General features: G+C 40.3%; 2 protein-coding genes across 2 annotated transcripts; both read left to right on the top strand.

Annotated features, from left to right (window-relative positions):
- The first annotated feature begins 15,649 nt into the window (after positions 1 to 15,649).
- LOC121162152 (olfactory receptor 2D3) lies at positions 15,650 to 16,606 on the top strand. The gene has a single exon (XM_040989000.1). The coding sequence runs from the start codon at positions 15,671 to 15,673 to the stop codon at positions 16,604 to 16,606; it is 936 nt and encodes a 311-aa protein (XP_040844934.1). The 5' UTR covers positions 15,650 to 15,670.
- A 6,958-nt stretch (positions 16,607 to 23,564) lies between these two features.
- Positions 23,565 to 24,506, top strand: LOC121162185 (olfactory receptor 2D2). The gene has a single exon (XM_040989024.1). It carries the CDS (start codon positions 23,565 to 23,567, stop codon positions 24,504 to 24,506), a length of 942 nt encoding a protein of 313 aa, XP_040844958.1.
- The last annotated feature ends 230 nt before the right edge of the window (positions 24,507 to 24,736 follow it).

The raw sequence follows: 24,736 nt of genomic DNA, 5'->3' as shown, positions 1-24,736 counted from the left end.
AAATCTCTTACAGCCTCACCTTGTCACTCTATTGTTTCCCAAGATCAAAAAGCCCTGGGAAAACTGGCTGTTTCCTTTCATCTTTATGCCCTTTGTATTAATTATACAGAGCTTCATACAGTAAACAAACATTATTTAAAGTAAATAAAACTATTTAATCACATAGGTAAGCAAAATAGTTTGAAAGAATTGCCAATATCTCCAGGGAGATTGGTGAGGATTTGAAAGTAAATTGTAAAACATCATGGAAATATTTAAAAGGAAGGCAGGGCCTGTGTAGTGGCCTAGCAGTTCAAGTCCTTGCCTTGAATGAGCTAGGATCTCATATGGGTGCTGGTTCTAATCCCAGCAGCTCCACTTCCCATCCAGCTCTCTGCCTGTAGCCTGGGAAAGCAGTCAAGAATGGCCCAAAATCTTGGGATCCTACACCCATGCGGGAAACCAGGAAAAAGCTCCTGGCTCTTGGCTTTTATCGGCTCAGCTCCAGCCATTGAGGTCACTTGGAGAGTGAATCATCAGATGCTTCTTCCTCTCTGTCTCTGCTCCTCTCTGTATATCTGACTTTTAAAATTAAAATAAAATAAATCTTTAAAAAAATAAAGCAATAAATTTTTACTTTAATGGCAAGGTAAAGTCCTGTTAAAGGGCTAGGCTAGCAATCCTATGCCTGTTTTTTAGGACTCTTAAATATATCAAATAGAATGTCTGGGGTTGCCATGGAAAGCAGTTATATAAAAATACAATGAGCAAATAAGTCTTAGAAAACAAAAATGTAAACAGCAATATGCTGTAGAAAAATATCTGCTATATTGATTAAGATGCTATGTGGACACCCACAACCCCTGTCTAAGTGCTTGGGTTTCAGTCCCTTCTTAGCTATCAGTTCCACCTTCCTTTTGATGCACACCATGGGAAATTGTAAATTAAGGCTCAGGTAGCTGGATCTCTGTCACCCACTTGGGAAATCTGAATTGAGTTCCAGGTCTTATTGTAAGCTTTGGGAGTATGAACCAAAAGATAATTTCTTGCTCCATCTCTCTCAAATAAATAGAAAAATGATTGTAAAAAATAAAAAGTTGGATTTGTAAAAAAAAACACTGTGGCTTTATTTGTACACATTAAAAATGAAATAGATCTTTATTAAGATCTTAATGCTTTAAAATATAATGATAAGTCAAACAGTCACATTCATTTCAAAATAATATGACTTAAATATTTGGAAGTATATTAAATAAATGTAAAGTGGCATAAAGTAAATTTGATTTCTATTCCTGAAATAATCCTAAATACTTCTATTACTCACATAGAATGATGGCATTTACTCAAATGAGAAACGAATGTAAAATCTAAGTTAGAATAAAGTTAAAATAAGTGATATTCCACACCAAAACTGAAGAACACTCTGAATTCCAAGTTAGGAACTACTGGGCTACAGAAATTCCAAGGAGTAATTTTTTAAAAGAAGATAAAATAGCACACCCCATCTAATCTAATCTGAACTATGATCCTAGAGTCAGAATGGGTCTTCAAGATCATGACAGATTTCACCTCATTTGGTCTCAGCACTAAAGCTGAATGTGGCACTGAGAAGAAAGTCCCACTGTTCTTTTATAACTTTTTGATGCCTTCAGCTTTTTAGCATTACTTTTTGTTCACATTTTAGATAGATCCTCTTAAGAAAATGGCTTATCCCAATTATATATCACCTATATGACAAAGGCCAAGTTATAACCTTAACAACCTTACCTGTTACTAATTATATGTAGAATCCCGCTCCGTTTCTCATTTGCTGGTATTGCTCCTTTCCGCATTCTCAACCTTCACATGTGTATGTGGATACACAAAAATGCACACGTTCACAAACACCTAGTCATTTAGAGGCACAAATGCAGTGCAGCATCATGTACTCAGCTCCGTTATGGCTCTTAACAAATTGTGTTGTAATAATTTGTTTCTATTATTGTAAGACATTCAAGAACAGAAACCATACCTGAGCCATCACTAATCACACCAAATAATTTGAAATACGGTGCATGAGTGCCCAAAGCACATTGATCGAACTAATTTTTATGAGTCAAAGTAGCAATAGGCAGAGAGGCGAATTCTCACTGACTCGAGGACTGCAGTACTGAAAGACAGCCCCACAACTTACCTCTCTGTTTCCCTCTTACTGTTTTTAAAAATATTCTTCCACACAAATATGAAGCTTAAACTGTTCCCTGAGGAGGCTGCGAATCTGCCTCAGGGTCAGGAAGTTTCACTAAGAAAAGCATGATTTACTGCCAGCCTTTCTGTCATTTTACTTTATCTTTGCTCAAAATATAACAGGAATGTTAGAGTTCATTGTTCTAAAAATATGTCAGTGGCTAAGGCATAGGATGACAGGTCAAAGAACCATGTGTGTCTAATCTGATGTGTGTTTTAGAAGAGCAGGCTGAGTAAGCACACGGGGACCTGAAAGAATACAAGATTTCTCTCCTGAGTCCAAGATCCTCCCTGCTTACACTGCTGTACTGTATACTCCATATCCACTCTCTACCTTGAAAACCTAGATCGGGGCCCGGCACGGTGGCGCAGTGGTTAAGGTCCTCGCCTTGCACACCCGGGATCCCATGTGGGCACCAGTTCTATCCCGGTGGCCCCGCTTCCCTTCCAGCTCCCTGCCTGTGGCCTGGGAAAGCAGTCGATGACGGCCCCAAGCTTTGGGACCCTGCACCCGCGTGGGAGACCTGGAAGAGGCTCCTGGCTTCGGATCGGCATAGCATCGGGCCGTTGCGCTCACTTGGGGAGTGGATCATCGGACGGAGTATCTTCCTCTCTGTCTCTCCTCTCTGTATATCCGCCTTTCCAATAAAAAAATAAATCTTTAAAAAAAAGAAAACCTAGATCAACAGGGGCATGATAATCCCCGAACGAACCACCAACACTGAATCCAGGGAGCTTCTGCTTGTGTCCCCATGAGGAGAGGGCCAGAGTTCTACTTCAAAAGACATTTCACAGTGAGTTGTGGGCTGACATGGTGGATCCACTGTGAATGAGACCTTGACTAGATCCATTGCAAAACATTTAGTCCTAAGGAACAGCTATTTAAACAGAAGTAATTTTAAAAACAAATATCAACAAAAAATCAATTTTCTCTTGTTATATTCGCACTTAGTCCTCCTTTTGTTTGACTTGTGCCTTTCTTTCACCTATCCCTATTAATCTTACCAATACTTTCTGATCTGATAAAGAGAGAAGATCAAATTGGCATGCCACATCCAGGGAAACACTGGGTTGCTGAAGCAGAAAGTGCCACAGGAAAGCAGAGTGAAGACAGTAGCATCTTGTCATAAAGGCAATGAACTTACCAAATTCTCCAAAGACCAAAGGCAAAGCAAGAAAGGGACTTCAATGTCTCCCTTAGCCTCCTGCTCCACAAAAATGCTTATCATTGTTTCCACGGGCGCTTGCACATGATAGTTCCACTTTAATGAGGTCAAGGAGTTTCAGAGCAGTCACAGTCACCTCTGAAGCAGCTGGAGCGCTCAGGAGAATTCTGGCTCATTAGCATGCATGCTCTCAGAGGGTCCCTGTGCATAGCAGCAGGTCAGAGAACAGAGCCTGCTAGTGCTCATATCTCCATGGACGGGCTCCACCTCGTTATTCCTTTATCTCTTCATATGATTTTGATAAGTCTCATAACTATAGAACACAAAGTACCTCAGATGTAATAGTTGTCTGAATATGATAAGCATAACATAGACACATGCTAAAAGTTCAATTGGTAACATACCCAAATATTGTAATCAGAGCTGGAAGACGGCAACTTTACAATAGTACCTGAATTTTAGAAGAGGGTTCATGTTTGACATTGTTTTCAAAACTCACTATAAATTTACCTAGTCCTAACATGCCCAGATGGAGAAGCTCAAAAAACAAGCATGCATCACCTGCTGGCAAAGAAAGCTAAGCAGCATCTTGGAATCTGGATTGGGTGTGGCTGAGAGGAGTAGAGATCATGGTCTCAACCACAGAGTCTCAGACAAGAACCCAACTCTCATTAGAAAATCCTGATTGACCTCCTTCAGAAAAGAGGAGTCAAGGGGCCCTGCACGGTGGTGTAGTGGCTAAAATCCTTGCCTTGCACATTCTGAGATCCCATGCGGGTGCTGGTTCATTTCCTCGTGGTTCCTCTTCCCTTCCAGCTCCCTGCTTGTGCCTGGAAAAGCAGTCCAGGACAGCCCAAATCCTTGGGACTCTGCACCTGTGTGGCCGACCTGGAAGAAGCTCCTGGCTCCTAACTTCAGATCAACTCAGCTCCAGCCATTGTAGCCACTTGGGGAGTGAATCAGCAGAGAGAAGATCTTTCTCTCTATCTCTCCTCTCTGTAAATCCGACATGTCAATAAATAAATAAATATTTTTTAAAAGAAAAGAGTCGAGAAATTGTTTCAGCTCTCACAAGACTTGATTTGGGCAGAATATTCTGTAAAATCAAATTTGTTTATTCTGTAGTTAAAATTCTCTCTGTTTATTAAACTTTCTGCCAATGTATTATAAGAGTTATCAAAATGGAAACCTCTTGTTTAATAAACTTCCATTTGATAATTCTGTATCTTGAAAGAATACTAAATTTTCAAAGAAATCAAAGTTGTGCAACTCTCAAACTCCATTACTGAAATTCTCCAATTACTAGTATTTTATCACATTTTGTTTATAATGTGCCCTTTTATACACATATGATTTTGATGGCTTAACAATGAATATGGGCATCATGTCTGGAACATAGAAAGAGCTCCTAGAAAACTAATAAGCAAATCCTGAAATGCCAGATTTTAAAACTACAGAAAACTCACTTTCAATATAAAAATACAGATAGCTACAAAGCACAACGGAAGGGACACAGCATAGTCACCACATATTTAAACTAGAGACCTAATGAAATACTGTTTATCATTACAAAAATAAATAAAAATGACTGATGATACGGAGCAATTTACATTCCTTATAGAAACATATATTAGTATTGTCAACACAAAAGGCACATTTAAAACAAATTTATAAAGCTATTATTTTTTTATTGGGAAGTCAAATATACAGAGAAGAAGAAAGACAGAGAGAAAGATCTTCAGTTCACTGATTCACTCCCCAAGTGGCCGCAACAGCCGGAGCTGAGCCGATCCAAAGCCAAGAGCCAGAAGCTTATTCCTGGTCCCTCACGTGGGTGCAGGGTCCCAAAGCTTTGGGCCGTCCTCGACTGCTTTCCCAGGCCACAAGCAGGGAGTTGAATGGAAGGCGAGGTGGCCGGGACACGAACCTGCGCCCATAAGACAAGGACTTGAACTGCTAGGCCACCGCGCCAGGCTGAAAATTTTTGAATAATAAACTAACCAAATGCAATCACCATAACCTATAACTTTCACTCCTAAGGGTATAGAGATCAATGCTTATTTCCACCAAAAAATATGAACCAGGATGTTTAAAACAGCTTTATCTGTACTAATCCTAACCTGGAGACTATATGCATTTTCTTCGGCAAGAGAAAAAATAAGTTGCAGTTTCATCAAGCAGTGGAATGCTATGATGGCACAGCCACACTATGGAACATAATAGTTATTTTTTTAAAAAAATTTATTTATTTTTTACTAGATATACAGAGAGGAAGATACACAGAGGAAGATCTTTCACCTGATGATTCACTCCCCAAGTGACCTCAATGGCTGGAACTGAACCGATCCGAAGCCAGAAGCTTCTTCCAGGTCTCCCATGCAGGTGCAGGGTCCCAAGACTTTGGACCAACCTTGACTATATTCCTAGGCCACAAACAGGGAGCTGGATAGGAAGTGGAGCCACCAGGATTAGAACCAGTGCCCATTTAGGATCCTGGCATGTGTAAGGCGAGGACTTAAACCACTAGGCTACCACACCAGGCCTGTAACAGTCATTTTAATGAGTTAGATTTTATGTGGAATAAACTCATGATTAAAGTACAAATAATCCATAAACTAAGCCATACCCAATAAAACAATCATGTGTAAATTAATAACATGTATTTGAATGTAATTTTTTGAAACCAACAGCCATTTGGAATATAAGGAACCAACAACTTTAGAGCATGTCTGAATCCCTCACGGTAGCCTACCACCTGACAAACCAAATATCCCACCATTTTTCCTATATCTTTTGGTCTTTCCATAATATGGATGTATCATTCAGATGTAAAACTTGGCCTTTGTTTTGGATTTTTAATTAGTTTGAGTAAATTGTAGAAATAGTTCCATTTTCAAGAGGCCAAACCAACAACATGAATTAACAATTTTAAAAAATTAAGATTTCATGGTACAAAAATGTCCTTCCACTACAAACCGTTTCCACAAGAAAAGCTTGACTTTTGTTCTGGAAAAGCACCCAAGTTTAATATAACCGACTATTCCAAGTTCCCATTGCCATAGTGTTGATATGACAGTGCTTCACAATTAAAGATCACATGACACCAGAACAATCACAAACCAAAGTGAAAATGTAATCTCTAAAATCAGTACACACCATTCAATTGGAAAGTTGGTCCCAAATGATCCTGTATTTGCTCACTTTCCTTTCTATGTAATTACCAACAAACAAAAGTCCGATAGTGTGAATCCCTAGGCGTTTATTCTCTAATGTCATTTTAAATTATATTCATTCCGATTTTTTTAAAGTGGGTTTAATTTACAAACCTTTGTAGTTTCAAATGCAGCACAGAGTACCCTAGGGTTTCTCAGAGGCTAGAAGGGAAATGAAGTTGAGGACTCTCCAGGCTCCAGGGAACGCCCTGTTTACACGACTCTCAGGACCTCACCTTTAAGCATTTCCTCAAAGGAAAATACTCTTCAGAAACGGGACCTGGGAGGATTGGCCTATATGTACAGTCAGCTAAATCAGAAAGCTTGGGCTGAAGCCAAACTCAAAGGAAGAACCTGTATAGGCTTTGGGTGGAATTATGGGGGTTGCTGCGGGTGCCAACCTAGAAATAGCCTAGCAAGTGCAGATACACAAACTAGGAAATCTCCCTCTCTCCCACTAGACCCTCCTTCTTTCACGGATGCCTGCAAGGAGCTGCCCCTGCCTTATCCCAGCCTTGAGGTGAGAGAGGGGAAACCACCAGCAGGTTCCATTCAACAGAATTCTTATAATATTGGCTGGGGAATTGGAGGTGACGTGAAATGGGTTCAAAAAAAGACTTTGTCACTTGCTTTCTCACACAACAGGATCTTCTTGTTGTACTTCTGGAAACAACAACCCTATTTCCACACTTCCCCAGAGTATTAGCCTGGAAACCCTTCCCCATATTGCCTCTTTCCCAGATGAAGCTACTCCCAGATTAGGAGCTCATCCTCCCACATTGCTTCCTCCAGCTGATGAGAAGCGGCTCTGCCAGACTCTGCCCTGCCTGCTGCAGCAGGTGCCTTCAGGAGCAACGCCAGCGTAGTGTTTCCTTGCCATTTGGCGCTACTTTCTCAACAAGCTGTTGTGCAATGTCTGAAAAAACATATGGACTTTTTTCTTCCAGGCAGAGAGCTAGTCTGATACCAAGGCTAAAAGCAGAAACAAATAAGAGATTTTAGTTTAGAGGACTTTCAAGTGCCTCTTACATTTTCCTGTGTTTGTTTCTACACAGAAGTACCCTTTAAAGTGTAAAAACTTCAGAGGAAAATAAAAATACCCTATCCATAATCACAGTAGCCAAACTCTGCTAATGATTTGTAAAGGCTTTTAGTTCCAATCTTTTCTGAGCATTTTGAAGACATATTAATATTAGCTCCTAGGACAATAATGAAAACACTATTGAGAAGTATCAACAGAAGGTTATTGCCAGTGATAGAAATAAACTGTAGTGCTCAGATAACACCTAGAGTATCAGAGAAGAAAAAAGAAAATAACAGATGGGATTCTGGGGCTGAAAGAGATGTTTCTACATACAGGTAAGTTATTCCCTGTGAAATTTCAGAAATAGTTGTGGGAAAAGAAATAGTTTGCTTTAAAAAGGAGAATGTTTAAGTTTGGTAATTCAGCAACAGTTAGAGAAATAGCTATCATGTATATTACATTAGCAAAGTTTAATGAAGAGGGAACACGTAACAGACCAAGCGGGCATCACAGTAAAGCTCCGAGCACCCAGTCTACATTCAGATGGCGTTTTTATGGATGTTGGTGTGAGGCATCTCTTTCTTCTCCCCTTTTACCCTTCCTGGAATATTGCAGGATGGAGGGCTTTCTGGGAATGCATTCCCTTTTAGGGCTTCCTAACAGCCCCTTGGTAACAGGTAGGTAAGACTTGCCAAAAGTGCTGCACAAAGACCCACCCAATCACTAATTGCACAATGGCAAGACTTGTGACATGAAAGTGCTAATTTGCTTTCACAGCTTGCTTCCTTCTTCCTTCATACAGAAAGTCTACTTTCTGCCCTTCACACACACAGAGGCTCATGGAGGCCCAACTACCTTAACATTCCCCCCGGAGAGGTGAGGTAATGACAGATAAAGGTCCTCTTCTGTAGTTTCTTCAGAGCTGACACGAGGGCACAGAGGGTTAAGGGTATTCTCTTGCTGCCTGTCCTAGGTGCTCAAAGATGTCCTGGGGAATTACTATCTTGCATGATCCAAAGGACTGACCATATCATTGAGGAGAGAGGCTAAACACACTGTCTCATTATAACCATCTGGAGCTGGGCAGTTTATACTCCGTTGGAGACAAAATGGAGAACAGCATTAATGACACATGGGCCAAAGAGAAGCAACAAGAGTATGGAAGTGAAAGGGCCAAGGAGGGGTAATAGCTAAGATGACCATGCCCAAATGTTAGGCAAAAAATTGCAGCCTTCTTTATCTTAGTCCTGGAGTTGACTAGCCTTACTCAACAAATGGTGAACACGGTTTTGTACCTGTCCAGTTTGATACTCCACCCCAAAAATATTTTTGGAGCATGACGCAAATATCCCCTTGAGCAGCAGTTAGAGTGCCTGCCTGCCTGCCTGTTGCAGGACTGGGTTTGACAAACCCCCAGTGCAGGAGCCCATCACTACAGCCTTCAACCAGGCAAGACCATGTTTTGTTGGTCCCTAAAGGAAGAAACACTGTTTTAAGTAGTTATTGACAGCCTGATGCAAGGCAGTTATACAAGCTTTGCTTTTTCACTTTTTCTAGGAACATTGTAGTTGTAACAGCATTAAGGCTGTAGGAACAGGAATTTGCTTATATAAATTGTGCTCTTCCTGAGGGCCAGTTTCTGTTCCCCAGAGGTGAAGATGAACCCCCAAACAGTTTCTTGCCTAATAGATAGTTATGCTTTTTCTTGGATACCCAGGAGTCATCTACAATTAAGATGACTAGTCAAATGCCCAAAATTGGAGTCTCAGGTGAGAAATAGACTAGCAAATAATGTGCATTTTAAATAGATTCTCTACCATCTTTGAGAGATTAATTCTTTAGGACCTCTGCAAAAGGAACTTTTCAGATAGGTGCAAATAAGTGGGAGCTGTTTATAAATCTTTGACTTGGCAGTTGAACAGGTTAGCTGTCCAGCTGGCAATTAATGAATTTTCAAAAGCAGAAAAGGGCTGGCTTTCTGGGTCTAGAAGTATGTAAGGAAAAGAGTCTCCTTAAAGTCCAGTAAGGAAGCTGGAGTTTTGCCTATCTGAGTCAAGAAGGTATAAGGATTGGGAACCACTGCCTCATTAATGAGCCTCCAGTTTGGGGCAGATCCACGTTTATCTGGCCCCTTTCTGATGCCCTTAATGGGTGAATTGTCTTTGCGATAACAGCCAGTCTATCCAGAATGAGATAATGTCTCAGTAGCTTTTGATTTGCATTTCCCAGACATTTAGTGATAGCAATTGTCCACATACCTTTTGGCTATTTAAGATAGATAGATAGATAGATAGATAGATAGATAGATAGATAGATAGATAGATAATTTTCATTTTTAACTGAATCACTTGTGGTTTTTTTGTGATTGAATTATTTGATTGTCTTTTAGATTCTGGTTATTAGTTTCTTGCCATATATGTAACTTCAAACATTTTATGCCTTTTTTAAAGTAGACACTTTAAATTTTAGCTTATTTCCTTTACTATGCCAGAATCTCTTTCACTTGATGAAATTCTATTTGTATATTTTTACTTTGATCTCCTGTGCTTTCGGATTTTTCAGTCAAAAGGCCCTTGCCCATCTCAATGTCTTAAACTCTGTTAGTAGTTTCAAAGTTTCAAAGTTTTGGCCTTAAATCCATTTTGAGTTGTTTTCTACACCTATTGAAAGATAAATGGTCTATTTTAATTCTGCATATGGATATCTGATTTTGCCAGCACTACGTTTATTGAAAAGGCAGTTCTGTATCCAATGCTTATTCTTAGCAGAGTCAAAGCTGTCAAGGACCAGTTCTCTGTAGATGTGCAGATTTACCAGCCAGGCTTCCATTCTGCTCATTGGTCTCTGCTTCCACGTTTATCCCACATAACACTGCTTTAATTATTGTAGCTTTGCAATGTATTTTAAAATCCAGGAACATAATGCCTCCTGCTTTACACATTTTGTTCAAAATTGATATGACCCTTCATGTTTCTGTTTACACATAAGTTTTAGTAGTATTTTCTACATAGGTGAAAAATTCATGTATTATATTTAATCTGCATATTGTCATTCCAAGTCTGAGCATTTTAATGATACTGATTCTTCCAATAATTGAGCATGGTAAATCTTTACATTTCTGTGTATCCTCATTAATGTTTTCTCTCAATGATTAATAGTTTTCATTGGAGATAAACCTTATCTGCTTGATGAAACTCAGACTTTTTTTAATAGTTGTTGGAAATGGGGATAGCTTTCTTGATTTTCTTACCAGAATTCACTTTTGCCTTATCAAAATTATAGATTTTCTAATGTTGACTTCACTGAATTTGTAGGTTTTAACATCATTTTGGTGAAGATTTTTAAATCTAATGATCATGTCATCTATAAACAGTGACAGTTTGATTTCTTCTTTTCCACTTGGGATTCATTTTATTTCTTTCTACTGTCTGATTGCTCCAGCAAGGACTTCCAGTACTCAGTAAACATGGTACGAGCATCCTTGGCTTGCTTCAGATGTTAGAGGGAAACCATTCAGCTTTGTCCTGTTGAGTATGAGGTTTCTTGCTGGGATGTTATTTCTTTTATCCTTAATTTTTTCAGAGTTCTTGCTATGAAGAAATGTTCATTTAAAAAAAGATTTGTTTATTTAAAAGATGGAGTTATCAAAAGAGAGGGATTTCCCACTCACTGGTTCACTCCCCAAATACCCACTCAACCAGGACTGGCCAGGTTGAAGCCAGGAGCCCAGAATGCTCTCCGGGTCTCCCATGTGCGTGCAGGGTTAAAGCACTCGGGTCATCTTGCTCTGCTTCTCCAGGTGCGTTAGCAGGAAGTTGAACCACAACTGCAGCTGGGACTCAACCCCATGTTTGTATGATATTCTGGCAGCACAGAGAGCAGTTTAACCTGCTCCACTCCAAGTCTAGCCCTAGATGTTCACTTTTCATCCAGTGCCCTTTCTGACTCTGTTGAGGTGATGCTGTGATTGTTTTCCCTTCAGTCTAATAATGGAAGGTGTTACTTTAGTTGGTTTGTAGATATCGAATCAATCCCAAGATGAAGCCCACTTGTTCATGTTGAAAAATTTGTTCAAGTGCTGTTGGATTCAATTTGCTAACACTTGCCGAGTATTTCTGCATCATTTTTAACAAAGATATTTGTTTTATGGTTCTTAATGTCATAAATTCCTCCTCTTTGAAGGGGGTTACTATCAAGATAATCTGGCTTCATTTCAGCTTGAAAGAATTCCCTCTTCTTCTGTTTTTTGGAATGTTCTAAGTAGTGTTGGTGTTGATTCTTTAAATAATTGGTAGAATCTAGCAAAGACGTCATCTGGTCCTGGTCTATGGAAAACATTACTGACTCAATCTCACCAATCACTACTGGTCTGTTTAATTCTAACTCTTCATGATACAATATTGGTAATGCGTGCTCAAGAATTTTCCCATCTTTTTAATCCGTCAAGATTGTTGTCATATCATTAATTGTTTCAGAGTGATCTCTCACAGTCCTTTGCCTCTCTGTGATGTCAGTCTTAGGTTTTCCTTCTCATCTCTGACTTTATGTGTTTTCTAAGTTTCAGTGACTACCTTTTTTTAAGATTTATTTATTTTTATTGGAAAGGCAGATATACAGAGAAGAGGAGAGACAAAGGGAAAGATCTTCCATCCGATGATTCAATCCCCAAGTGGCCACAACAGCTGGAGCTGAGTCTATCCGAAGCCAGGAGCCTGTAGCCTCTTCTATGTCTCTCATGCAGGTGCAGGGTCCCACAGCTTTGGGCTGTCCTTGACTGCTTTCCCAGGCCACAAGCAGAGAGCTGGATAGGAAGCAGGGCTGCCGAGGTTAGAACCAGTGCCCATATGGGATTCTGATGTGTTCAAGGCGAGGACTTTAACTGCTACACTATCACGCTGGGTCCTTTAGTGACTACCTTTAACACTTGGTGTCAAGGAAGGTCTGGTGCTGAGAAGTCCTCTCAGCTTCTGTTTATGTGGACAGGTCTTAAATTCCCTCACATATGAAGGATAGTTTTGCTTGGTGAGTTTCTTCCTTCAACACACCCAAGTCCCATCCCACTCCCTCCTGACTTATAAGATTTCTTCTGTAAAATCTGCAGTCAGATGAGCTAAAGATCTGTAGTACATTACTTGTTTCTTGTACTATGCAGCTTTCAGAATCCTCTGATAAACTTTAATAACAGAGGGCCCAGTACAATGGCTGAATCCTCACCTTGCACATGCCAGGATCTCCTATGTGCAGTGCTTCATGTCCCAGTTGCTCCACTTCCCACCCAGGTCCATGTATGAAGTATGGGAAAGAAATAAAGGATGGCCTAAAGCCTTGGGACCCTGCACCTGTGTGGGAGCCCTGCAGGAAACTCCTGGCTCCTGCCTTTGGATCAGCTCAGCTCCAGCCATTGCAGCCACTTGGGGAGTGAAACAGCGGATGGAAGATCTTTCTGTCTCTCCTTCTCTCTGTAAATCTGCCTTTCCAATAAAAATTAAAATTTTTAATGAAAAAATTTTAATATTGGAGAGCTATATTATAATATATCTTGGAGGGGACTTGGTTGCATAGAATTTGATTGATGATATTTTGCTTTTCTTGGTTTGGACAATTGTAACTTCCTCTAGATTTGGGACATTTTTTGTTATTATCTTCTTGAAGATGGTTTCCAGCCCTTGGCATTCTCAAGCTTCTCTTGAACCCTAGTAATTCAAATACTTGCTCTTCGCCTTCTTCTCCAAGTTTCCTGTAAGCTTTTAACATTCCTTCTCTCTTTCTTTTTTTCTCTTCCACTATATGTTTCCATATACCCTGCCCTTGTGCTCACTGATTCCTTCCCCCTTGATCTATTCTGTTATGAGGTCTCCTGGTACATCCTTAATTTTGCTGAGTATGCTTTTCAGTTGAAGATTTTTGTGTGATTTACTTTAGTTATTTCCACCTTTCTGCCAAGTATCTTTGTTGGTGCATAATAATATTTCTCTGTGTGCTTTGAAAGTGTGTTGAGTTCCCTCAAGACAATGATTTTGATTTCTTTCTCCAAGCATTTGAAGATGTCAGTTCCTAGGTGGTTATTTCTTAGTAGCAATTCACTGAGTGAAATAATATTTCCCTGAAAGTCCATTCATTCATTTTTATTTCTTATTTTCTTTATTTGACAGGCAACGAGTTAGCAAAATTTCCTATCCACTGATTCATTCCCCAAATGCAAATAATGGCTGAGGCTGCTCTGGAATGCAGGTAGGCACTCAATGCATGTTTCCTACTCAGGTGACAAAATCCAATGACATGTGCATTAGCCACAAATTAGAATTGGGAAGAGAGCAAGGACCCAAGCACAGGCATCCTGCCTGGCATGGGATTTGAACATACCAAATGACACCTTATCCACCATGCCAAACACCTTAACATCCTGAAAATTCTTGATGCTGGTGAGGTCTTACATCACCTATGCATTGAAACATTAGTTATCATTATCTGAGTTTATTTGTGACTTTGAAGAAATTCTCCCAGTCTGTGAACACTTCTGCTACTTGACCACTAGATGGTGCAGCGAATCAATGTTTGCATCAGATCGGCTGTTCGTGTTTTCACTGCTTTTAAAATATTCTACAAGGCATATGTTTGACCCCAAAATCATAATTGATGAGTTTTCCAGAATGATTACTTCAGAATTATGAAAGTATCTGTAACGTATTTAAAAATACACTCCCAATGGCTCTTTCAGTGTCTGGAATAGGTCATGTACTTAGTTCTGTGGCCCAACGATGATGAGAGCTAGTCCACACGTGGAGCTTACTGCCTACCAAGACCAATATAACTTGGGGGTTGGGACAAAGCCAGCCCTGTTAAGGCCTGTGTGCTCCTGAGCTGGACTCCCTCCCTGATATCATTCTCAACAGCCACTGGTGATGCTTGCAGGGGCCACAGAATTGCATCTGGTACTGAAGCAGGTTCAAAGGCTGTTTGGAGGCAGCGATCTGGGAACAGGCAGCCGTTAGGATCATCTCATTGATCAAAGCAGTCCCCTGGCTCTTTGCCATCTGCCAAGGCTGAAGCAGAGATGACAGAGCTCCTTCAGGCCCCCAGACAGGCACAAAAGGGAGCACTCCTGGGCCTCACCTTCATCAGATCCCGTGTAACCTTGCAGTGTGTGCCAGGCCGATGCAGGGCTGGCAGTGACACAAGCCAGAACAAGCTCATCTTGTGCCCCATGGAGCTGGGGGGCAGAGGGATATGCGGGCAACTCTTTCCCTACTGCTTCTTTAAACTTTTTATTTTATTTGTGATTCCCTCCCAAACCCCCACCCCCCCCCAACAGGTTTTCCCCACGTTGCTACAATAGTTTAGTCCTTCATAAGGAGTCATGCTTTTTTTCAACATGACTTTTCATTTCCCAAAACCGGTACTGTGGTGTATTATCCAGATGCACAGCTTTTAGGAAGGTGATTCGTGTCTAAAGAACTGTGCAGATTGGTGTTTCTATGGGGAGCAGGGCACTGGAACATCTTACTCAGCTGGCAGCTTGTGTCATCTTCAACATTGGAATCTTTAACATAAATGTAATGATCTTTAGTGTATGCCATGCTGTGTTTAAAACAAAAATAAAACGATTAAATTCGAGTCCATGCCTAAAAATTATTTCATGTTCTTCAAATGTTTGTCCTAACTACACACGATGAATTTTGAACAGCTAATTGTACAGTTTCTACATAGGAATAGCTCTAACGTAATACTTAGTCATTCCTGGCAGTACATATATAGGTAGTTAGTGAAATCCACGGGAATCCTAACATCTAGATGTCAGAACTAACCAGGAAAGCTTTAAAAACATCCTATTGTATTTAAAAATGGCCTCAGAAAGGGAGTTGGGGGGAAATTAAATTGATATAAATTATAACTAGTAAATATAAATGAAAACATTAATGTATTAGCAATAAGAGCAAATGTTTAGCAAAAAGCTAGGATTATCCAATCAGGTATCAATTTCAACATGAGCCACTTAACAGGAGTTCATGCAATCAAACATTTCTTCTTGTCCATATCAAACAGGTGAATTGGCATAAATCTCAATGGGAGAAAGAAACCAAAGCTTTGTGGATGAATTTGTCTTCCTGGGACTTTCACGGAACGTGCAGACTCAGATTGCGCTGTTTATTCTCTTCCTCATCATTTATCTGCTGACAGTCCTTGGAAACCTGCTCATTATCCTTCTCATCTTCAAGGATTCTCAACTCCATACGCCCATGTACTTCTTTCTGAGAAACCTTTCTTTTGCGGATCTCTGCTTCTCTACCAGCATTGTCCCTCAAGTGTTGGCCCATTTCCTGGTAAAAATGAAAACTATTTCCTTTTGGGGGTGTGTGACACAGGTAATTGTCTTCCTTCTGGTTGGATGTACCGAATGTGCACTGCTGGCAGTGATGTCATATGACCGATACGTGGCTGTCTGCAAGCCCCTGCACTACTCCACTGTCATGACCCAACAGGTGTGTTTGCAGTTGGCCTTGGGGTCCTGGGCTAGTGGCGCCCTCGTGTCTCTAGTAGACACCACCTTTACTTTCCGCCTTCCTTATCAGGGACAGAACATAATCAATCACTACTTCTGTGAGCCTCCTGCCCTCCTGAAGCTGGCTTCTGCAGACACCTACAGCACAGAAATGGCCATCTTTGCAATGGGCGTGGTGATCCTCCTCGCTCCTGTCTCCCTCATCCTCGTCTCCTACTGGAACATCATCTCCACTGTGATTCGGATGCAGTCTGGGGAGGGGAGGCTCAAGGCTTTTTCCACCTGCGGCTCCCATCTCATTGTTGTTGTTCTCTTCTATGGATCTGGAATATTTACCTACATGCGGCCGAATTCCAAGACCATAAAGGAGCGTGATAAGATGATATCTGTGTTCTACACAGTGGTGACACCAATGTTAAACCCCATAATCTATAGTCTGAGGAACAAAGATGTCAAATGCGCTTTCAAGAAACTTGCTGGAAGAAAGCTTTACACTTAGAGATGATGATGGTCTAGGAGGAACTGGGATCTGACAGGAGCTAGGTGATTTCAGCAACAGACATGAAGGTGAAGGTCATGTTCAAGAAACTGAAGGTGGCAATTTAAACTAGAACACAGGAAATAAATAAAGGGGTGAGAGGCTTAGTCATGGCCTGGTTAGAAAAGGTGACAGGTGCTGTTTGGAGGGTCATGCTTGTTACATTCTTTGTCTAATGGAGGAATATACCTGTTACTATAAAATAATATTTAAAATATTATCTTGGGATCTAGATTGTGGTGTAGCAGGTACAGCAGCCACCTGAAACACCAGCTTCCCATTTGGGAGCCAATTCAAGCCCTGGCTGCTGTACTTCCTGTTCAGCTGCTTGCTAATGTCCTGGAGAAAATAGCAGAAGCTGGCCCAAGCGCTTGTGCCCCTGCCATTCTCATGGGAGACCCAGCTGAAGCTCCCGGCGTCTGTCTTTAGTCGGGCCCAGACCCAGCCATTTCAGCCATCTAGGGAATAAACCAGTGAATGGAAGATCTCTTTTTTATTCCTCCCTCTCTCTGTCTCAGTAACTCTGTGTTTTGAATAAATAAATTAAATCTTTTAAAAAAATGTTCTATTGCAAAAAATAAAGAGAAAATGAAAGAAAGGAGGATAAAGGGATGTAATCTTATATCTATGAACTACATGCAATTTCTGCTTTGTATATCAATGTAAAAGACAATAAAATATATTGCAAATACACAATGGAATATTACTCAGCTATAAAAAGGATTAAATCATTTCCTTGGCAACCTGGATGACACTGGAGGTATGGAACTGGCCATGCCCAGGAAGATAAGAATCACTTGATCTCACTCAAGTGGAATTTTACTAAGAAGGTGATTTCACAGAGAAAGAAGTTCTGGGTTTCCATCCTGCAGCAGGCTGACTATAGGTAATGGTAATGTACTGCATATTGATCCATAAAAAAAAACTAGAGGGCACCACTTTGAATGTTTCTGCCATAAAAAAGTATTAATTGTTTGAACATATAAATATATTTACCAAGATTGAATATTACACATTATAAAGATATACAATGCCATCACATAGAGTACAGTATGTGCAATTTTTGTCTTAGTCAAAAAAAAATGTTGAAGTCAGAATGTATTGTTTTCTCCTATACAGTGGGAGATGGTAGGAGCGAGTGTAGTATTTATTTTATTTTTATTGGAAAGGCGGATACACAGAGAGGAGGAGAGACAGAGAGGAAGATCTTCTGTCCGATGATTCACTCCCCAAGTGAGCGCAAGGGCCGGGACTAGAACCGGCGCCCATATGGGATCCCGGGATGTGCAAGGCGAGGACCTTAACCACTGCACCATCGCACCGGGCCCGAGTGAGTGCAGTATCACAGCAGGTTGAGGCACTATTTGTGATCCTGGAATCCCATATCAGATCCAGTTTCCCAATAACGCTCCTGGGAAAGCAGCTGATGATGGGCAAAGTGCTGGAGTTCCTGCCACCCACTTGGGAAACCTGGATGGGATTCCTGGATTCTGGCTGGCCCAGTTCTGACATTTGGGGAATAAACCAGCAGACAGATGATTCATTCTCTCTCTCTCTCTCTTTCTCTCTTGCTCTCTCTCTTCCTCCTTCCTTTTCTGTTTGCTGTTCTTTTGTCTCTTCTTTGTTTTCATTCTTGAGTAATAATAAATAAATAAATCACCTTTTTAGAATGATAATATACTTAGGAAGAAAAGTAAGAAAAATAAAATTAGTGGAATTGTAGCACATTTGGCAAATTCCTATCTTAGATATCAATGAAAATCTTCACTCAGTGTGCTAATTGAAGTGATGTAAATAAGAACAGAAAATTATCAAATTCAGTGAGTTTGACTGCTAGCTATGTAGTAGCTGAGATTTATTATAGTAAAGCGATGGAGCTGAGCTTGGACATGGTTCAAGAATTCCCCACAGCTTCAAACATTGAAATTTAACAACCATTGTGAGATACTAAGAGACAGAATGTTTGGAAAGCTGATTATGTTAGGTAAGTTATTCTGTTAACCCAATGATTTAGCCCTGGTGGGATCGTAAAGAGGAAAGAACAGTTACAGAAGCAGAAAAACACATTCCCATCAGGACAGCCTCAATATGATACATGCTGTGGGGACCCTCACCAGAGCCTGTCCCATGAGGTTTGAACTTTGCAACCCTCAAAAATAGGTTAAATAGACTTCTTAAGAAAGTTAACCTGCCTTGAGTATTTTGTTAAAGTAATGAAAAATGAACTAGTACAGTGGAAAGATGAGAAAATGGAAATAAACAGCAAGACTCTGGAAAAGTAATACAATGAGCAAAAGAAATAGAGTGCTGTTGGGACAGGTGGATTGCAGAAGTTATAATTTATTTTATTTTAGGTTCTTGCATCATTCTTTTCATTGAGGATTTTAGCTATTGGTTTGCTGCCACTCTCTCAAACTATTCCTATTACACTTCTCAGTTATTTGAGTTGCAATATTCCAATATTCTTCATTGTCAGATTCTCTGTCACTCACTTCCCCCAATGATCTCAGTCATTTAAACCCATGGTCTTTTGTTCAATATGTCACTACTGAGAACTGCCACCTGTGTGGTTCAAATGTCAGACCCACAGAATCCTGAGCAAAATTAAATGGCTTTTGTTGTCAGGAACTAAGTTTTGAAATTATCTGTTGTGGAAATACTGAGAGGATCATCCTGTCATTCATGCCACCAAAGCAGATGACAATGCAACTTTTTCACATTACCAGTAAAAAACTGCCTGCCCATTCCTGTACCTTTCATAGAATGAAGTGAGAAGAAGAATGAAGGTCCAAAATATTTTTAATGCAAAAATGTTCATTATATCCATGCATAAATCATGGTAGTTGATTTATCAGCCAGGATATTTAGTTGTGGGTAACAGAAACTGACTATATATGGCTGAAGATAAAAGTAAGAAATATTGAAATGATAGGAATTCGAACCTTGGAGCCATAACCGCAGATTGAAATCCTGTAACAGAACTTGCCTGATGAGGACATGACTGCCATTTAGCACCAGAATGGTCCAATTGACATGGCCAATATCATCAACACACGTACTAAAGCTGGTGGCTGCTGAGCCTAGAAACTAGATATAGTTGCATCCACTGCCGTTTCCATAAACAAAGAAAAAGTTTGCTGATAAGCATAGAATTAACTAGCTTAACCTAACAATCTTATATCTAATTAGGTCTTAGGAGAGCTGCTTCAAGTTTGCTTGGCTCTTTCTCTGGGGGAGACTTACAGGAACTGCAAATGAGAGTCAGGTATGTGCCAGAGAGTTCTCTACAGAGCCCAGTCTCTACTGCCCTAACCCACACCCAACCCAGCTTCAAGAATTCTGCTTAGTGTTCTATTTCTGGGCAGGCAATCAGTTTTGTTTTTCAAGTTCTCACACTGACAATTTAGGATTCTGAAAATATATAGTAGATGTCCAGAACCATGTCACACATGTGATATCTGCCATAACTCAGATGCGTAATTGCAATCCACTAGCCCTATCATAATAATTAGAAATGGTATTTATTGAACTCTTACAATGCGCAGGCATTCTTCACATTCATCTAGTTACTCTCTAAGACCTATTATAATGAAATTCTGTAAATGGTGAGCATTTTTAAAATCATTCAGAGTATTACCAGATCTGAATTATACCTCCCTAAGCCAAATACACTACTTAAATACAGCCAGACTTCCCTGAAAGTGAATATACAGAAACAACTGGTGTTGGAGCCAGCACATGAAGATGTGAGTGCTAACTCTGTGTTGTTTACTCTCTTCCTTATAGCCATCTGGGGACTTTGTGTGCGAAAACACAGCTGAAAATCTGTATTAATGATCTGAAATTCTCCTGAGCACTTCCACCACTCCAGAGACAGCTCCTTATAAACATTGCCCCACTGTCTACCTCATTCAAGCAGAACTACTGTCATGCAACATGCCCTGTTGCCAATAATAAAACCTTTGGAATAAAGCAAGAGAATGTGGGAGATGTGAAGATATAGGCAGAAGACCTTATCTTTGATTTGAGAAGTTTTCTGAAGTTCTTTGCCTTTATGACAAAATGCTGTCTCTACTCTGCTAGTGCTGTAACCAACCCACCTGCAGCACTTTCTCCCTCAACTGTTCAGTGACTTTTTGTACTGATGACGTGCTAGTCTGATTATCTTTCTTCATCAGAGAAAATGCTGGTAAGAGTGTTGAAGGGAAGGGAAAGAGAAGTTAACAAGTAATGCAAAGAGGAGGGAAACTATCTCTATGGGAAGTGAATTGGTTTCAATAGTTTCATGGATTTGATTTTTGAAATTGAGCCGATCTTGCCTAAATAATCTCATTCTTAGAAATCAGTCTTCTGCAATAAATCCTACCATGGCTTCTCCTGTGACAGTTCTAACTTGTCAAACCACAATCACAATGTAAAAATATCTATGGGGAACACACACACACACACACACACACACACACACACACACACACACACCCTGGTCCTCTGCTTGTGGAAACAAAGGGAGATGTTCCATGGAGTCAATACTGGATCTCTGTTTGGGAGTTGCTATGCCCCTGTTGAGCTGGGTCTGGAAGTTGGAAAGTGGATGTGGAGAATACAGAATAGCTTATTTGAAGCATAAAGTATCTTGGATTCAGAGGAGAAATTTAGCATTTTTCTCTTGGTTTAGTATTTTTCCCCTGTGGGTTTTCTGTCTTCTCTCCCTAAAATATCTGTCAGTTTAGACAATGCTTCTTTGACCCTGTCCTCCCCTCCCACACCCAGTGACACATTTTATTTTTTACATAAATGAACTCAATTGTCCCTGTTAAATCTGGAGGGAAGTTGGAGTCAAATGGCAGAACGTTTGACAGTAGACATGATTTTTTTGAGAAGCTTTTGACCCTGGGGGCAGATCAACAGTCACCTGCGGGACATTTTCTCCTCCATGGTTTCAGGGGTGAATGAGATTTTTTAAGACAAATTGGAAGAGGTGAAGAGTGTTGTCTCCTCACTCTGAAGTCCCAGGTCCAGGGTGAGCACCTCTCATCTGACAAGTCACAAGTCACAAGTCACACTCACCTATGCCTCACTCACTCCCTTATCTGCTGCTATTTTGTCACAAATCAAATCAGTGTAAGAACTTATTGAGGACACTCATTCTGTGCCACGGTTTATATTATTTGCTGCAAATAAAGATGATTCAAATGTGGCTTCTGCCTTTGACTAGCTTAGAGTCCCAGGGATAAACAAGTCATTTCAATGGTATTTGTTAAAAACTAGGAGGGAGGTACTTATCTGGTATCTGACTTTGCAGTTAACACTTTGTCTAACTTATAGATAGACAAAGTGTCAGTGAAGATACACACTTGGTGTGTCAATGTCTGTGTGTGTTAGGAATGGGAAAGGCTATTGTGTAGAAATCCTAGGAACTGAGGACAGAAAATGGGAATCTATATGAAACCAAAGGCAATCAAAGTAAAGGTTTAAATGGGGCTTTTTGTTATGCAGATGAAGTTTCATCCACATGTTAAATTTCTTTTTTTTTCTATTTTCTTAAAGATTTTCTTTTTATTTAAAGGCAAATTTTTACAGAGAGGAGGAGAGACAAAGAAAGAGCTTTTCCATCTGCTGCTTCAAGACACAAATGGCTGAACCAGAGCTGAGCCCATCTAAAGCCAGGAACTTCTTCAAGGGCTCCCAAGTAGGTACAGGGGCTCAAGAAATTGAGCTATCCTCCACTGCTTTTCCAGGTCATTAGCAGGGAGCTGGATTAGAAGTGGAGCGGCTTAGATAGGAGCCAGTGCTCATATGGGATGCTCCTGCTTGTAGGAAAAGAATTAACCTCTATGCCACCACATCAGACCCGATACATTTCATTAATAAATTACATGAGGTATAATTTTTCTTTGTCTTTATTTTATAATTCTGGAGAATTCGTGTCCAACAGTTCTTAACCTAGAATCCAAAATGTTATTCAATTTAGATGTGAATTACTGCTTCTTCATTTTTACTATCATCTAACTTAAACTTGACATTTTTCTCTGGTGTGAATAGAGGGAAGAAACCCAGACCAGTATCAGAAGTATCTTTGCCTTTGTCAACAATAGAAAAGAGAAGTATATCCGTATTACATTGTAGTTGTTAAGAATTAAGCACATATATTATTATTTGTGTATTTTCTAAAACCATGTAGATATATTTACTTCAATATAACCGACTTTCAAAAAATATAACCGATTTTCACCCTTCTCTAGCAAAAAAATATAAAGGGTTTATAGCCTAACTGTTGCACAAGGAATTTCATTATGTTGGTAGTTTCATTCCCTTCTATTTGGAGCAGCTTCATAAAATTTCATTATGGTTTCCAAATGTTTTCAAATCTCAAGAGACGCTGGCAGGTCTTCAAATAACAAAGTTTAACTCTGTAATCGAATTATATTAACTTTGCCTGATAATAAAATCTTACTCCTTTTAAGGGAGGGACAATAGGAACAGTTGCATGCCCAAATCAATTTTTCAAAATCTATACAAATGTAAGAGGGATAGAATGTGACCAAGCAGAAGATGAAAGGAGTTGCACAATAATAAACCGAAATTAAATGGCATAACTTTACAAATGAATCCAAACATTATCATTATTGTATTATTAGAAGGGCAACATTTAAAACAAAGGAGTTGATTATTTTGATCTGGTTTTACATTTGCCAGATGACATCAAAATTAGTGCATATTATCACATATATTTACTGAAGCTGATAATACTAAAACTAAAGACATATAATCTTCAAATTATTTTATGAGAGGGACTTTGAAATGACTGATAGTGAGTGGGGATATACCCAAGCCCTCCAATCCTGAATTAGAGAATGAACACGTTGTGCATGCCTGTGTTTAGCAGAAAGTGACTTCTTACTGTGAAGGGAGGCAAATGATGAGGCAGATAAATCAGACACAGGTGATGGAATTTCTCCTCCTGGGACTCTCTGAGGATCCACACACGCAGCAGCTGCTGTTCATCTTGTTTCTGGGTGTCTATCTGGTCACCGTGCTTGGAAATCTACTTCTCTTGACCCTTGTTCAGGCTGACTCCCGGCTTCACACACCTATGTATTTCTTTCTCTGCAACCTGTCTCTGGCTGACCTCTGCTTCTCTACCAACATAGTGCCTCAGGCCCTGGTCCACCTGCTTTCCAGGAAGAAGATCATCTCATTCACACGCTGTGCAGCCCAGCTTGTCTTTTTTCTCATCTTTGGGTGTACCCAGTGTGCCCTTCTGGCTGTGATGTCCTATGACCGCTATGTGGCCATCTGTAACCCTTTGCTTTACCCTAGCATCATGACCTGGCATGTGTGTGCACAGCTGGCCTTGGGATCGTGGAGTAGTGGCATTGTGGTGTCCGTGGTGGACACCACGTTCACGCTGAGGCTGCCCTACCGAGGCAGCAACACTATCGCACATTTCTTTTGTGAGGCCCCTGCACTGCTGGTCTTGGCTTCCACAGACACACACACTTCCGAGCTGGCCATTTTCCTGATGGGGGTGGTGATTCTGCTCATTCCTGTTTCCCTAATCCTGGTATCGTACAGTCGCATCATCCTGACTGTGGTGAAGATGAAGTCAGCCGCAGGAAGGCTCAAGGCATTTTCCACCTGTGGTTCCCACCTGGTGGTGGTCATCCTTTTTTATGGATCAGCAATTGTCACCTACATGACCCCTAAGTCTTCCAAAGAGCAAGAGAAGCAGGTGTCTGTGTTCTATGCAGTGGTGACCCCCATGCTAAACCCCCTCATCTACAGCCTGAGGAACAAGGATGTGAAGGGAGCTCTGAGGAAAGTAGCCCCAAGAAATTTTCTGTGCAGACCTGGAATCTGAAAACCATCTCAGAGACCATCTTGGCTTCCCCTTTTAAGACTCTGGCCAGTCATACTCTTTGTGAAACTTAAATATGATAAGATTCTTATTTTTGACCTTATCCATTTACCCATCCTCTATCCTTTATCCAGCTCCGCTTGTGTAGATGAAAAAAAAATACATGGACAACTGGGAAGTATTAATTTCTTTCTCATCACTTTGTTATCTAAGAGCTAGAAAATACTTTGTGC

Source organism: Ochotona curzoniae, unplaced genomic scaffold (genome assembly GCF_017591425.1).
Source record: "Ochotona curzoniae isolate NIBS_2020 unplaced genomic scaffold, NIBS_Ocur_1.0 contig_517, whole genome shotgun sequence".
Classification (NCBI taxonomy): domain Eukaryota; kingdom Metazoa; phylum Chordata; class Mammalia; order Lagomorpha; family Ochotonidae; genus Ochotona; species Ochotona curzoniae.
This window is presented reverse-complemented; position numbering and strand designations above follow the sequence as displayed.